Source organism: Taudactylus pleione, unplaced genomic scaffold (genome assembly GCF_031769625.1).
Source record: "Taudactylus pleione unplaced genomic scaffold, aTauple2 ptg000103l, whole genome shotgun sequence".
NCBI lineage: Eukaryota > Metazoa > Chordata > Amphibia > Anura > Myobatrachidae > Taudactylus > Taudactylus pleione.
The window spans coordinates 5598924-5616011 of record NW_028284505.1 but is presented as its reverse complement, the minus strand read 5'-3'; the positions used below and the strand labels follow the sequence as shown (position 1 = coordinate 5616011).

General features: G+C 43.8%; 1 protein-coding gene across 1 annotated transcript in view; it reads left to right on the top strand.

Moving 5' to 3' along the window:
• The window catches only part of CTH (cystathionine gamma-lyase), a 28181-nt gene extending 12082 nt beyond the window's left edge, over positions 1 to 16099 (top strand). Inside the window, exons 5-12 of the mRNA XM_088470779.1 lie at positions 3654 to 3785; positions 4802 to 4859; positions 5422 to 5499; positions 7958 to 8110; positions 9149 to 9270; positions 9939 to 9991; positions 13946 to 14084; positions 15795 to 16099. Of these exons, the coding sequence (XP_088326905.1) occupies positions 3654 to 3785; positions 4802 to 4859; positions 5422 to 5499; positions 7958 to 8110; positions 9149 to 9270; positions 9939 to 9991; positions 13946 to 14084; positions 15795 to 15860 (801 nt within the window). The 3' untranslated portion in view covers positions 15861 to 16099. The remainder of the gene's footprint in view (positions 1 to 3653; positions 3786 to 4801; positions 4860 to 5421; positions 5500 to 7957; positions 8111 to 9148; positions 9271 to 9938; positions 9992 to 13945; positions 14085 to 15794) is intronic.
• Positions 16100 to 17088: the final 989 nt, after the last annotated feature.

Below are 17088 nucleotides of genomic sequence, written 5' to 3'. Positions count from 1 at the left end.
ACTGTTGTGAAGGGGTTTTTCTTCACCAGGGAAATAATTCTTCTGTCATCCACCACAATTGTTTTCCATGGTCTTCCGGGTCTTTTGGTGTTGCTGAGCTCTCCGGTGCGTTCTTTCTTTTTAAGAATGTTCCAAACAGTTGATTTGGCCACACCTAATGTTTTTGCTATCTCTCTGATGGGTTTGTTTTGATGTTTCAGCCTAATGATGGCTTGCTTCACTGATAGTGACAGCTCTTTGGATCTCATATTGAGAGTCGACAGCAACTGATTCCAAATGCAGATGTCACACCTAGAATCAACTCCAGACCTTTTACCTGCTTAATTTATAATGAAATAACGAGGGAATAGCCCACACCTGTCCATGAAATAGCTTTTGAGTTGATAGTCCCATTACTTTTGGCCCCTTAAAAAGTGGGAGGCACATATAGAAACCGTTGTAATTCCTACACCGTTCACCTGATTTGGATGTAATTAGCCTCAAATTAAATCTGAAAGTCTGCAGTTAAAGCACACCTTGTTTGTTTCATTTCAAAACCATTGTGGTGGTGAATAGAGGCCAAAATATGAAAATTCTGTCAATGTCCCAATATTTATGCACCTGACTGTGTGTGTGTATATATATATATATATATATATATATATATATATATATACATGTTATTTTGTGAGTATGTCTTGTGTGTATTCTTAAGTTTATAATATTATTAAAGCTTATGTTTTAACATATATTTATACATAAGAGTTCCCCCACAAAGGAGTCTTCTATACTATCCTGCTATACAGGGTAGTCTAAAGCTGGCCACACATCTAAAGATTATCTGTCCAACCAGCCAACTAGTTGATTGGTTGGAATGAAAATCTGGTAATGTATGAAAGCAAATGATGATCAGCAATTTGCTCCCAAATGCCGGAAAATGGACCAAAACTGTTGTATGAACAAATAGTTTAGATCAAACATTTAACAAATTTGTCTGAATGACCATTTTCATCTGTTTTCTGGCATTTAGGAGCAAATTGCTGATCATCATTTACTCCCATACGTTACCAGATTTTCATTCCAACCAATCAACAAGTTGGCTGGTTGGATGTAAATTGGTCTAGTGTGTGGCCAGCTTAAGTGTGAACGGCTTCTTGTCAATCACTCTGCGATGCGATGGGTCTGCGTACTTGATCACAGCGAGGCATTTGCGCATGCTCACTGCGATGCATGTGCAATACGCAACAATCAACCGTCTGCGTACGCTTTAGCAGTTGCAATCCTTGCTGAATGAGGCCCTAAGGCATGAGCAGAATTGCAAACCGTCTCCCTGCACAAAAGGCCACTGCCTGCACTTCTGTCCTGTCTTTGTAGAGCTTAGTGCTAGGTGGCGCAATGTGCGCGCATTAGCCGTACATACGATTGCCTTGACATTTGTGCATTTTAATACATTCTCCTATGGGGCTGCAAACTAAAATGCAAGTTTTAGGGTCAAAATTGGGGTGATGTAGGGTGCCGTTGCTGGCGTCCTATCACAAAGGCGCATTACTCGCACACAGGGCCTGATTCAGACCCGCTCGCTGAGCGCTCACAAGCGGGTCGATGATGGCCCAGTGCGCATGCGTACGACGGAGCTGGCTCCGTTGTGCGCATGCGCGAGATCCGGATAGCGACGGGCACTCCGTCGCTCCGGGTCTCGTACCAAAGGGGGCATGCTGTCGATGTTGAGTGACAGCACACCCCCTTTGGTGGGCGTGCCAGAGACATGCCTGCCCAGATGGAGGCTTTCCCATGGGAACGCCTATTGTCTGGGGCCGGCCCCACTGACATCACAAGTGATGTCAGTGGGAGTGCTTTTGGCTCTGATAGAGCCAAAAGCTCTCCTGGGCTTGCGGCCATGAGACCCTACCACAAGGGTCTCGTCGCAAGCCCGATGGTCGCAATGGTCTTGACCATCGCAACCATCATCATGGCCGCTCGCTATAGCTGTGGGTGGTCACCCACAGCTATACAAGCGGCCAGGAGGCTGCTCTAAAAATCAAGTAGGACGGCCCTGATTCAGAGCGAGCGCTCTGTCAGAGCGTCCGGCTCTGAATCAGGCCCACTGTCCCTAATTGAATTGGCCACTGTGATTGCAACTTGTTGGTCTTCTCCAATGGTCTTGGCACCTGGATAGCAGAAAATGGCAATAAGGGATTGGTGAAGAAGCCATATAAGTGCTGTCCCCAACCTTCTGCGGCATGGCAGGACTCAATAGATGGTCAGCTCCTGTGCACTAAATAAAGCATTCTACCCTGTAGATATTGTGAGTGGGCATTGCCTCTTACAGTTCTGCCTTGTATTGCTGCCTTTGATGTTGTCTATGAGGCAGCGGAGATGGACTAATTTATTGCCCAAGTTCATGGGATGTAGGAGGGCAGCACTTGGGCTGGCAGAAAGATAAGCAGTAACTAATGGATTGGGTATGATGTATTCCTGCTGTTCCTTATTATGCCTCAATATATATCTGCATGGGACATGCTACGTTACAGTGTCACAACCGGATGTATCTGCATGCGAAATGCTACGTTACAGTGTCACAGCTGGATGTATCTGCATGCAAAAAGCTACATTACAGTGTCACAGCCGGGTGTATCTGCATGCAACATGCTACATTACAGTGTCACAGCCGGGTGTATCTGCATGCAAAATGCTACATTACAGTGTCCCAGCTGGATGTATCTGCATGCAAAATGCTACGTTACAGTGTCACAGCCGGGTGTATCTGCATGCAAAATGCTACATTACAGTGTCCCAGCTGGATGTATCTGTATGCAAAATGCTACGTTACAGTGTCACATCCGGGTGTATCTGCATGCAAAATGCTACGTTACAGTGTCACAACCGGATGTATCTGCATGCAAAATGCTACGTTACAGTGTCACAGCCGGGTGTATCTGCATGCAAAATGCTACGGTAGTGTCACAGCCGGGTGTATCTGCATGCAAAATGCTACGTTACAGTGTCACAGCCAGGTGTATCTGCATGCAAAATGCTACGTTACAGTGTCACAGCCGGGTGTATCTGCATGCAAAATGCTACGTTACAGTGTCACATCCGGGTGTATCTGCATGCAAAATGCTACGTTACAGTGTCACAGCCGGGTGTATCTGTATGCAAAATGCTACGTTAGTGTCACAGCCGGGTGTATCTGCATGCAAAATGCTACGGTAGTGTCACAGCTGGGTGTATCTGCATGCAAAATGCTACGGTAGTGTCACAGCTGGGTGTATCTGCATGCAAAATGCTACGTTACAGTGTCACAGCCGGGTGTATCTGCATGCAACATGCTACGTTACAGTGTCACAGCCGGATGTATCTGCATGCAAAATGCTACGTTATTGTCACAGCCGCTGACATGTAGCATGTTGCGTGCAGATACAGTCGCACACAGAACATAGAAATGCCACATATCAATTTAATCATGTGCATCGCTTTTGCATATAAGACTCATTTCAAGGGTAAAAGTTGCATGAAAAGACGCTCGGCGCTACAGAGTCACACAGTGCTCACACGTTAAGTGTAAGGTGACTTGTAGGAAACAGAGGATAGATGTATGTGGACACATCTGTATTATGGCCAGGTTACTATCTATCTGAATATCTATATGATTATAATTTTTTTTTATTCTATAGCTTGTCTGGGTTGAAACCCCAACAAACCCCACGCTGACGGTTATTGACATTAAGGGGTGTGCAGACATCGTTCACAAGCATAAAGATATTATCCTAGCAGTTGATAACACATTTATGTCGGCATATTTCCAAGTAAGTTCACTTATTATACCCAGAAAATGACAATGGCTGAGATGTATATGTGAACGAGAAGGCGATCTTGTGATGGTCTGATACAATGTAGAGATATATCGCGTGTTCGTACACAGGGCCTGATTCAGATCCGGACGCTATATGCGGATGGTCGTTCAAAAAAAGGGGCCGGCTATTTAAATTGTGCGCTCGCTCATTGCGGTTTGTTGACACCTCTATGTCTGAGCGAGTGGACGAAAAATGCGCTCACTATTTTGTAAAGACGCCCCTTTGCCGTTCGCATGACACGTCATCTCCGGTATTTATTTGATTAATCGGGTACATCGAAAGGCATCTGAACTGCTCGCAGTGCTTGTGGTAGGTTTTTCTTACCGTTATCACTGCGAGCAGTTCAGGCTAGAAGACAACCAAGTGACTAATTATGCACTCCCATTAAACGTCCTTTTGACCGTTAGGCACGCCTGCGTTCGGATCTCCACTCCCCCGTTTTCAAGCACCTTCCCCTGTTACCACCCACAAACGGTACATTCTGTCAATCAAATTAGCAGCCCCTCGCTGTTTTGCGAGCGCTCGATTTCCGACCGCAATGACTGGTTTGCGCATGCACATTACGACCCATACGCATGCGCAGTTGTGCGAACATCGCTCATAGCGAACGAGCGGCCGCTTACGAGCGGCTCTGAATCAGGTCCACAGTCCACCACCTGACGACACGTATGTCACATTGTTCCATCTTATACGCAGCACATAAGATGAGAAGACACAATTGGGGTACACCCTATATGAAGGTCATTGCGATCCATTGAGGATTGCAAGATTGGCCAATATACCATATAACGTGTACCCAGCTTTAGGCGAAAATATAAATACTTTTGGAAATTTACAGAAATGAAGAAAACTTTTAATGTTGTATAAATATTTGAAATAAGGAAATGTCTGAAGCATTTATTTTGAAGACTTTTTTTTTTTAACATAAATCTTTACATTCCTATATTCTTGTCCCATGTTTATTTCAGCGCCCATTATCCCTTGGGGCAGACATCTGTATGTATTCAGCAACCAAGTATATGAACGGTAAGTAGACCTGCTCCAATTGGCATAAGGGTACAATAATGGCACGTTCACAATGGGGTGGTTTTCGGGTGCCATCATTGAAATAGTGTGTGTGGGTTTTTTTGTGTGTGGCTAGTTTTACTCGTGGAAGCTTCTTCTCTTCGGCATTCTCAAGCAGATATGAGACCTGAACTTTCAGTCTGCCTTCCCTCATTTTCTCAGTGTATTAGTAACCTACAGGGTGGAGGCAGCCATATTTGTGGGCTGTCTGTGAGCATGCAGCTTCAAGTACGGCCATTTAGTTGATTGAAACCATTATTTCTGATTATGAAAATTGGTACTTGAAGCTGCATGATCAGAAATAATGGTTCAGACCACAAAATGGCTGCCTTCGCTCTGTGGGAGATGGGTGGGGATCTTAAGCAGATGAGAGTTAACGCACTGGAAGTGAATGCCTTTACTGCTTAAACTTTGTGCCTGAGACTGAATCCCATAGATATTGTGGAAGCAGACATTGATTGGGATAAATTAATATGTTGGGATCACTGACATGAAATAACCTATTACTTTCTGCGTGTCTCAGGTCACAGCGATGTGGTCATGGGTCTGGTTTCCGTCAACTGTGACCAACTGCACGAGAGGCTGAAATTTCTTCAGAATGGTGAGTTACGCTGTAAATAGCGGTCATACTAGCTCCTCCCCGCAATATACCGATCCTATAGGTATATTAAAATCCAGTAGGTTCTTTCCTACGTTTATTGCTGATTATAAGAGGATCGTAGTCATGTCTGAGTGGTAGATTATAGTTAGCTCGATAGAGCCAGTTGAGTAAGTCTTAATTGTACCTCCGCAGAATAACCTAGAGGTGGCGCTGTGTCACTGACGTCTGAATAATCCAAGTTTATAATCCCACTTGTTCCCACTCCTATTACTAAAGGCTGATATGTACAGCAGTGAGGTTCTCTGTGCAGAAAGTGGTACGGCTATGTGTATTAAAATTATTCAGCTGTAAATATTCATTAAGCAGGTTCTGGAAGGGCAGGGTGGGCACTATTGAGGTGGCTGGACGTGTTCATTTAAGCAGAGTTGTCCAATTCCGGAAAAACCCTTTTAAATAGAAACTCAACTGTGAACTGGACAGGACCTAATCTCTGCATAGACCTTTGCACTGTATAGTATGCAGGTCTGATACACGCAGTGCGACTTTCTTCTAGAACCAACACGGAAGAATGGAAAATAGTTCCCTATGTAAATAGTGGTTCTTGCGTTGATTAGAGACACTGCTTATTATTACTGAGCTATACTGCAGAGAATAGATCAAGAGGTGCAAGAGCCCAGAACCACCATACCCCAGCTTGGTTTGTTAGCGCATTGCTTAGTATTGGGGGTGAGGGGGTCTCATATCACTAATATTATATGAGTAGAGCACATTCATTATTAGCGTTCTGGAATTCGGCATCAGTAATGCGATGCACCCATTATCCTATAGGGGTTACATTCATTTGGGTTAAGTACATTTGGCGTCATGGGGATAAATGCTAATGAAGCCCCCCTAATAATGTGGTGGCTTTGCATTGGTTTCAGATGCCTGTATGTTAATGTGCTGTGTCTTTGGAGGACTATTATATGGGGAAAGCAGTCTTGTCATTCGTTGGCTAGGATAAGTGAATGGGGGATATGTGTATGTGATGTTTCTGCACAGGAACCCACTGCTGGATCTATAGCTTGTATTTCAGCCCTTTTTTGTATTTGACAGAACAGATTTACAGATCCAGACAGTAATACAATAACTCTAGTATATTATAAACCCTCCTGCTCTGAATAGCATAAAAAAAAAAATTAACTCTCGTTGTACAAAAGAGACTTGATGGAATATTGATTTAACAATGGTCCTTGATAAAAGTCTAGAACCACAGTCATGTGACACCAGGCAGTGTGCAACAGTCATGTGACACCAGGCAGTGTGCGACAGTCATGTGACCCCCAGCAAGGCTCACATCAGCTGATGGAAGGAGTCGGGAGATTTAAGAACCTTCCTAGTTGAGAGGTGCAGTGGGCATACTATGGGGGTATTCCCTGTTTTCTAAAAAGGCCTCATTGCAAAAATACATACATCATTCTCTGCCCCTGCTTAGGTCCCAGAGATCATTACTCACCCCCTATTTATAATGCAACACTTATTTTATTTATTTTTGTTAATTATTTTGCACTTCAACCAATGTAATCAAAAAAACAGCACTGATGTTACTTCACTCGTTAATTTAAGACATAACGATGATGACTAAAGCTGTATTTTAAGAGGCAGGTGGAACTTTTGAGATCTATCTCCAACTCACTAAGGACCTCATTCAGAGTCTCTCGCTAGGCCACGCTCTCTCGCTGGGAGCGATAATCACACATCTGCTCATGCGTATAATTCACAGTGCGCGTGCGCAAGTCATTCGTTGCGATCTGATTTTGGTAGCTCACAAGCCACTTTCAGGTCGCTGCTTTGAGTGACAGATAGCGCCGTTTGTGGGTGGTAACAGGGGAAGGTGCTTGTAAACGGGGAAGTGGTTGTGCGAACGCAGGCGTGTCTGACCGTCAGAACGGCGTTTAATGGGTGTGCATAATTAGCAAAGTAGCGTCATTGCACATGTGACTGACTTGTTTTTTTTTAGCCTGAACTGCTCGCAGTGCTTGGGGTAGGTTAGGTCAACCCCAAGCGCTGCGAACAGCTCTGATGGCCCTCGATGTTCACGATTAATCAGACTCTTCCCGGAGAGGACTTGTGCTGCGAGTGACAGCTGGGAGGTTTTATAGTCCAGCGTACTTTAACTGCCGTCGCTCACTAAGACATAGAGGGCGTCCTCACAGCGCAAAGAGCGATCGCTTGATTTGCATACCCGGCCCCTTTTTGCAAGTGAGCGATCGCATCTTGCGAGAGACTCTGAATGAGATCCTAAGTTTTAAGACACGTGTAGATTTTACAGAGGTTTCTAATGCCCCTGAAGTGGCCCCTGGGTAATGCACTTGGCAAACAAGTTGGTGCATCCGTGCCAGACCGTACAGGCGCATTGTGTGTCCACAGTTCTTGACATTCATAAAATGACCCTTAAAGAGATCTGTTTGTATTCCAGCTCTGGGCGCCATTCCATCCCCGTTTGATTGCTACCTCTGCAATCGGGGGCTGAAGACTTTACCCCTCCGCATGAAGCAGCATTTCCACAACGCACTGGCGGTAGCCATGTTTCTGGAGAAAGATCCTCGTGTTGACAAAGTCATCTTCCCAGGTGAGACTTGGACATCTGTAATAGGGGAGGGATAGTAGCGCATCCTCGTGGGGGACACAGAGACCTCTGTTTTCTGGAGCTGCACTGGCTCTCGGAATTTTTCTGCAATGGGCAAACGCCATGGTTTAGTGTCGGCAACACTGTCGGCCAATTTCCATGATTCTTTGTGAACCGCTGCTTGACTAATGCACAATTTCACCTGGAAGACAGCGGAAGCTTTAGGAGAGCCTAGGTGTCTTTTTAATTGTGATAGAGGGACTGTATAGTGAGTGTAACTTTAAAATCCAGAAGGGTAAGCCATAGAGCATACAGATGTGTCCACATGCATCTATCCACCGTGCACTACACAACACGGGAGCTCTGTGTGACTTGGTAGCGCCGAGTGTCTTTTGTGTGACATTTTACCTTCATCTGCATCTTATTTACACAGCGATGCGAATAGACATCACAAGCAGCTTCTGCTGATTAAAATGATATGCGGCATGCCTATGTTCTGTGTGCGTCTGCGGGTGTATCTGCATACTACGTTAGTGTTACAGCTGCTGACACTGTAACGCTGCTACATTACAGTGTCAGCGGCTGTAACACTGTAATGTAGCATTTCGCATGCAGTTGCTCACAGAACATAGGCATGCCGCATATCATTTTAATCAGCAGATGCCGCTTGTTTCTAGCTATTCGCTGTGCGAATAAGATGCATTCAAAGGTAAAAAGTTGCACAAAAGATGCTCGGCGCTACCAGCTAAATGTATGAGGACACATCTGTATATAATTTACTTATAGTTCATCCATTCTAGACATTAGTTATTTTTTTTTCTTAATGTGTTGTGGCACCATAATACAAAGTTAAACTGATTTTGTTAATTACTACACAGATCAAAGTCCTGTATTTAGACTTTTTGTTTTTCCTATTGTGGCGTTTATGCTGAACTCTCTTATGGGCGGGGACATGGCGCTCCTGAAGCTGTAGTCAGTATTCCTGAGAGTCTGAGAACCGTAGATACAATGACACTGAACCCAGTTGATACTTTGTTTCAGGTCTGCCGTCTCACCCACAATATGAGCTCACCAAGCGGCAATGCACTGGAGTGCCTGGAATGGTAACATTCTACATTAAAGGTGATTTGGAACATGCCAAAATCTTCCTGAAGAGCCTGAAGGTAAATCCCAGTGAGTTGAAGGGATGGCTACGTAACGGTTGTAGATTTCGGCATGTATCGCACAGCTGGATTGAGAACTGTCGGGTGACGGACAGCCCGTCCTGGGGTGGATCCTTCAGCTGCTATCAGTGTGCCTGTCTCTGCCTAGGATTGTAATGCTGGAGGTCAGGTCCTCTATATAGGAGCAAACCTAGGTCTTAGGAGCAAACCTAGGTCTTCTCTGGTGGTAGCCTTTTATTTCATATAATCAGACACTCCTTGCTCCATTTTCACAATTCCTGCATTTTGGGTACAAGGATGGGGTGCATCAAGAATCGCATTTTAGATCCCGCTGATCATCGCATGCATGCCGACTTAAAGTAACGCTGTATGCATGATGATGTAAGCAATGGACATCTCTCCCGATAAGTGCTGTCCTTTGCGGTGCCTACTGGGGCCAAGCTCTGGAAAGTGACTATTTACTGGTGCATTCAGCCAAGCCTCAAAACTGCATTTTTGGAGGTTTGATTGCATTTTACGGCATAGTGCACCCTGTCCCATACATTAAAATCATCAATATTGTTTTGGTGTTTGCTTGTTAACCGTTAATTATTAAGCCCACACCTGCTCTGAGTTCTCACTGAGTTAAAATTTTTATATATTTTTAAATCTGATTTTAATTTCCACAGGTTCTCACACTTGCTGAAAGCCTTGGCGGATATGAAAGTTTGGCTGAGCATCCGTAAGTATATTTGTGTGTGTGTGTGTTTGAGTTTGATTTTTCAGTATATATATTACACACACACACCAAGAGGGCGCCTATCTAGTGATATTTTAAATATATTCATATATAAAAAAAATAAAAGGCGTAGTCTTATGTGTAATGCTTATCTCAGATCTTGGTTTTCATAGCTGTCCTTCCAAATGGAATATTCTTCATCTGGATAGTAATTTGCTCACAGAGGGGTTTGAGTACAACTCCACTGAATCAACATACACACCTACAAAGGAAATCATCAACATACACACCTACAAAGGAAATCATCAACATACACACCTACAAAGGAAAGCATCAACATGCACACCTACAAAGGAAAGCATTAACATACACACCTACAAAGGAAAGCATCAACATACACACCTACAAAGGAAAGTATCAACCTGCACACCTACAAAGGAAAGTATCAACCTGCACACCTACAAAGGAAAGCATCAACATACACACCTGCAAAGGAAAGCATCAACATACACACCTGCAAAGGAAAGCATCAACATACACACCTGCAAAGGAAAGCATCAACATACACACCTGCAAAGGAAAGCATCAACATACACACCTGCAAAGGAAAGCATCAACATACACACCTGCAAAGGATAGCATCAAGCTGCACACCTACAAAGGAAAGCATCAAGCTGCACACCTACAAAGGAAAGCATTAACATACACACCTACAAAGGAAAGCATCAACATACACACCTACAAAGGAAAGTATCAACCTGCACACCTACAAAGGAAAGTATCAACCTGCACACCTACAAAGGAAAGCATCAACATACACACCTACAAAGGATAGCATCAAGCTGTACACCTACAAAGGAAAGCATCAACATACACACCTACAAAGGAAAGCATCAAAATACACACCTACAAATGAAAGCCTCAACATACACTTACAAAGGAAAGCAAACACATATTCTATATCAATAGGATATTTCTCCAGCTGCTATTAGATACCCCTGATGAAGTTGTGTTAGGCGAAACGCGCAGGGTGATATTGCTAATTAGATCTGCGCATAGGTGTCAGTTCTGTCATGAGGTCACACCCGGTAGTGGGGTAAGACAGGAGGCTGATAGCATCTTCCCAAAGTGGGGTCCTGCTGCATTCAGAAAGATTCATTATGTACTGTAGCATATTTTATATGAAGAAAAATAGACATCTTTTACCAATAAATATTTTGCTAATATACTACACTATGAGAGGCATTTGGCCATTTCTTTGGCTGCATCTGGTGTATGTTTTGGATCCAAACGATCAAAGCTGCCCTTCATCCTTCTGGCTCAATTTTAAAAGAAATCATCCACGTGGAAAAGACATTGGAGATGAGCGAAGTTGACTTTTATCTTTATGGAATCTATCCAGAAGAATTTTCCATTTGGAAGGACAACTAGAAAACTAACAAAGATCTCAGATAAGCGTATAACAGACTGTGGGGGAGATGCACTAAGTCGTGGAGAGAGATAAAGCACCAACATATCAGCTCCTAACTGCCTTGTTACAGTCTGCATTTGAAAAATGACAGTTCGAAGCTGATTGGTTGGTCATTTAGCTCTGTCCACTGATTGGTTAATACTTTATCTCTGTCCACGGCTTAGTACATCTCACCATGAATTTATTATTGATCATTTGATTTGATATCTGAGTAAATTTAAAATATCACTCCATAGGCGCCTACTTGGTGTGTATTTGAGATAAACAAATATAACAGACATGAAGTTAGCAGGATCCTTTCTCAATATAGGGCCGTATTCAATTAGAAGCGAAAAGTCTGTTTCGGCGATACTTTTTTGCTGATGACGTAATTTTCGCCGGTTTAAACTTATCCCCTTTATTCAATTCCAAATGCTTTTCGCCTACGCAGAAAGGCAATGCAATGGACCTGGCGAAAAAGTTTTGCCTATGAATAGCAGGCGGAAAAAAGCGCAGAATTGGGGTTTTGGGGTGCAAACGTAGGAAAACCACCCAGCACCCTTTGGACAGCCCCCCCAAAGGTAAACTGTGTAAAAAAAAATTAAAAAATAATTAAGAACACCCCAAAAAAGTACTTTCATTTTGGGGGCGAAAAAAAAAACTAAAGTGGGGGGGACAGAGTTGAAAATTAGAGAAATAGACTCCAGGGGGTCCCCAAGTATGCCCCAGGTGTTTTTATGATTGCAGGTGGATTTTTCACATTTTTTAAAACGTCACATTAGCAACTTTAAATTATGCTAGTACCCATTTTCATGTACCCCAAATTTGATGGGACTAGTTATTTCCTCTAAACCTCCCCCCAAAATGCTATTCTTCATCACTTTTTAAAACATGCAAAATAGCACCTATTGAGACCATTTCAAGTGGCCAAATACCTCAGGCAGGGCTATTCGGGGCTATTCGGGGGTATCCTCCATGTCAGTGCATCTTTTGGGGGGTGTCAGGCTGATTTCCCCAAAACTGACAGAACTTTTTGGGTCCCGTTTTCGCCGATTTGGAATTTAATACAGGGATAAGCGGGAACGCGCACGATACTTTTTCGCTCCCAAAACCAGCGATGATGGCAAAGTCAGGCAACGGATTTTTCGCTTCTAATTGAATACGGGCCATAATGTAATAATAAAATAAAATAATCTTGTACTGTGTGGATTGCGCGCCCCTGATTACAATAGGCCTCTATAAAGTTGCATCAATGTTTCCTTCATTATAGTGATAAATAAGCCCCATGTATCAGCAAGCATCGGTACACAAGGTAGCAAGGGACAGATTGGCGCATAGGGAGTTTCCGTCCTATTAGGGCCTTTGGAGGTTTTGGGGGCAAAATGTATTGTGTGTGAATTGCACGTGGTTTGGTGCAGAATGTATGGGTATCGTTTTGTGTGACCTCTAGATATGGTACAAAGAGGAAAGGGTTAATGAAAAAAATGCTTTGATGTGTTGGAGAGGTACACTAACCATTCCGTTCCTCTTCAATGTGGGGAAAAAGATCTAGTTAATCAGATAATTTAATCAGTCGCCTGAGTGCGTGCTGCCGACCTCACTTAAGTAAAAATCACCCTTTTGCAAATCCAGATAATCAGGGCAGAGTATTCCTATTATTATACAATTATCTGTTCTTGGTATATGAGGAACATCACAATCCACTTTACGAGAACTCCTAATTACGGTCCTTGTTAGGTTTGGCCGCGATTTGATAAATGGGCATTTTATACAGAGATAAATCTGTTTGGCACCATACATGGAGTTTTAAAGGAACATTTAAATTTTTTTACTTGAGAACTACTAGGAATGCAGAGAGGTTATAGATGTGCTGGGCAGGAGTAAATGACATAGGGGGCGATGTATCAAAGCTTGGAGAGAGAGAGAAAATGGTGAGAAAGTGCCAACCAGTCACCCTCTGTCATTTTTCAAACACAGCCTGTAATCTGACAGCTAGGAGCTGATTGGTTGGTACTTTATCTCTCCACGCTTTGATACATCTCCCCCATAATTACCATCTTGGAAGCTGTGGTTTCAGTCTGTGCAGGTGAATTTGTAGAGGGATCTGTGCATTAAATAACACAGTAAACGGTATTTTCTTGCCCGTTGCTGTATAGTCCATATAAAGCCTTTGTCATGGTGTCAAAATATATATATATTTGCAAATATTGCAAGATGCTTCAATCAGCTTGCTCTTTAATACATGGCTCATTAACATTTACAGCAGGACCACAGGCCACCTAGGCATACTAGATATTAATGTAGTTGTATACAAGCTATCAGGATCTACAATCCCTTTTCCTCTGCCATCAGTTAATGGTTGTGGCCTGTGATGCTGCAGTAATCGTATTAGTAATTGTAGGAACAGGCGTGTGGTTAGAGGATATGAGGGCCAGGACCTGGAACATACCCTTGCAGAGAATTGATGAGCTATGTAATAGACTGCCTGGGGTTTATTTCTTGTGTAGAGCGATTATGACTCACGCCTCGGTGCCAGAAGAGGACCGAGTGCTCCTGAACATCAGTGACACCCTCATCCGCCTTTCCATTGGGTTAGAGGACACGGAGGACATCATAGAAGATTTGGACCAAGCCTTGCGCTGTGTGGTGAGTATTGCAGAGCGTCACTCCCATTGCCTTTACTCTGTGGTTTTGTAATGGTAGCAAGTTGGTCTTGTTGAAGTATTGTGTGCAAGCTCTGGAGCGGATTGTACACGACAAAGGTCGATACGGAAGTCATACGCACCTGCGGCTGAAGAGGCATCACTGGGTGGTAATGGGGTGTCGCACATAGACAAGTTTCAGGGAGGGTGTGTCAGCGGAATTATGGGTTATACAGAGTTGCACCAGTGATAGAGCTGGTGTAAGTGCGCCCTGATGACTGCTAGGAAACCAAGCATACAGGTAGGTGCGGTACGGCTGCAGTGATGCGTAGAACTCTGCATATGGGTGAATAACTGCATTGTATTCCGTGCCGACATGCCATATACTCTGCTTCAGAAGTTTTTCATGTGGAACCATTGACCTATCTATAATAGGTGATGGGTGTGCAGTGCACAGGGGCCCCTGGGTCTAAGGAGGGCCCACGTCCTGCACCCATAGACAATATTGCCTGTCCGTCGGCACTGCAGAAATGACAAAAAAAAATTGGCGCTGGAACCATTTTCCCAGAGTTCGTTTCATGTGCAGCAGCGCGATCACAGCGCCACAGTCTACTCGACGCAAGTGCCGGAGAGAGATAGACGTGCATATGGGCCCCTTCTCTTTATCCGCCCCTGTAAGGTACTCAACCATTTATGTAGGTGGGGGAATACCCTCTTCAGTATAGGGAGAGAGAAGGGTTACGCTGTGTTTTAGCAGATTTTAGGATTGGAGTTTCAAATGACAAACACACAGAGATGTGTTATACGACTTAACATTTACACATATAGTGATATAACGGAACATTTGCATAAATTTGCCACCAAGTATGAAATGTGTCTCTTGGTATCTGGGACAGGCGAGCAGCTGAAAATGCTTTATATAATATAATCCACAGCCAGTTCGCATTGCCCCTGGATATACAATTTGGTCCTCCCTCCTCGGTATGGTTTATGCCAATACAAATGTGGGAAATTTTTATATTGGATTAATTGCAAAGTAGGGTTGGAGCCGACAATTTGCCAACTCGTCGGGATAATCTCATACTGCCATGTAAACGTTGCCTCTCCACGGACTCCACTGGATAATTGTGTGGCCCCCTGGGGGATTTGTCCAGCTTTAACCCTAGATCAGGTGAAGAGTTTGTCTCAGTCAGAGAGAAATCCCTTAGAATGGAGTTTGTGAATGGTCCTCAGGGAGCACCAGGTGTGTGTCTTCCATGTACCCGTCCTGGAGCACAGGTGGAGTATTGGTTCTTGGATTGCAGTAATTATTTCACTTGTGAGACGCTACTTTATAACATCCATAGTATAATTAAGTTAATATTTAGGGGAGGATCCATCAAGCCTTCTAACGAGAACAAGTTAAGGTGTTGCCCATAGCAACCAGCCAGACTGTAGCTGTCATTTATTACATTCTATCACATAGGTCGGCAACCTGTGGCGTCCCAGCTGCTGTGGAACTACACATCCCAGCATGCTCTGATATAGTTTAAGCATGCCCTAATGTCAAAACTGTGGCAGGGAATGCTGGGATGTGTAGTTCCACAGCAGCTGTAGTGCTCCCATCCCCCTGTGATAGGTATCTGATAGCGAGAGCTTCCACATCAGTGGAGATAACTTGTCACTATTTCCACATTTTTATTTGAATTAATTCTTATCCATTCTTCATTGACAGCATCCGGATCTGATTAACACCACAAAGGTGATGGATTTGTTGGAGCATTTGAAGACCAACTGTTAGAAGTCAGGTTTCTGTATCCCCCCGATCACTGTCTCCCTTCTATTTTAATGAAAGTGTGATATGGCACCAGGCACAGAAGTGTCGTCTATTAAATTGTATTTTTTTAAATTATAAAACAACAAAAAATGACGTAACATGTTGAAGATCTAAAGATTGTCTATAACACACTGACCAAAGTGTTCACCTAACCTCCGATTGGTGCTAATGTCCTAATTGCAATAAATCTCATACTGTCTTTATGTAGACGGCTTGTTTTATTTCTGCACCACTAACACTAACAAGGGTATAAATGAAGACAACAGTTTGCATAAATACTTATACCTGTGCGCTTCATTGACACTAGTAAAGTGTGCACCATCTTAGAGCCCACTCTGCAATAAAGAGAACATTCTAGGGGGCGCAATGCAATATAGACAGTGTCCATGTGACCACTGTTCATCACAATGAGCATCTGAGTGACCGCCTTAAAATACAGAGAACATTGTACAGACCGCCATACAGTATAGAGTATCCTTGACCTCAGGCAAGTAAGCTGTGTGACTACAGAACAAGGTTGCTGGTGTGGGATGGGGAAGGGGGAGTGGGTACTAATTACCTGGGCATGTTGAGGGTGCATAGCACAGCACTGCACATTTTCCATTGTTTTTTTTTTGGACGGGGGGTGTGACTGCACCCTTCTGATTTGGCTATGCTCCTACCAGGACCCATCCCCCCGCATCTGTCTCACCGGCCCTGCACCGCCTTTTCTTTATGCTTCACCTTTTCTACCTACGTAACAATGGAGGAGTGCAGCCTGAGGCGTGGGAGAGAAGGATCAGCTCCTTTATACAACATGGCGTGTGTAGATTGCATGCTACAAATCTAGAGTAGTACGGTTTGAATGAATATTCAGCAGTCACAGCATGGCGTTATTCAACCAAGAGTAGTTTGAAAACATTTTTGTAAATAGGTTTTTTATCTCAATTGGAGAGACCAATAATTAACTGCTCTACAAAAAGCTGGAACAATTGTATCAGTATTTGCACATAAGGCTACTGGTCCCAGTAGGATACAGTGAGTGGGGTAACTAGGAGGGGTCGAGCAGGGCTTGTGCCCTGGGCACCATCGGACTGGTGGTGTGGGGGGGGCGCCGCCAACCGCGGTCCAAGACACTGTGGTCAGTGTAGTGCTGACCGGATGGAGTTCGGTCTGCACTACACAGTAACAAACACACAGCCGGCGGCAGCTG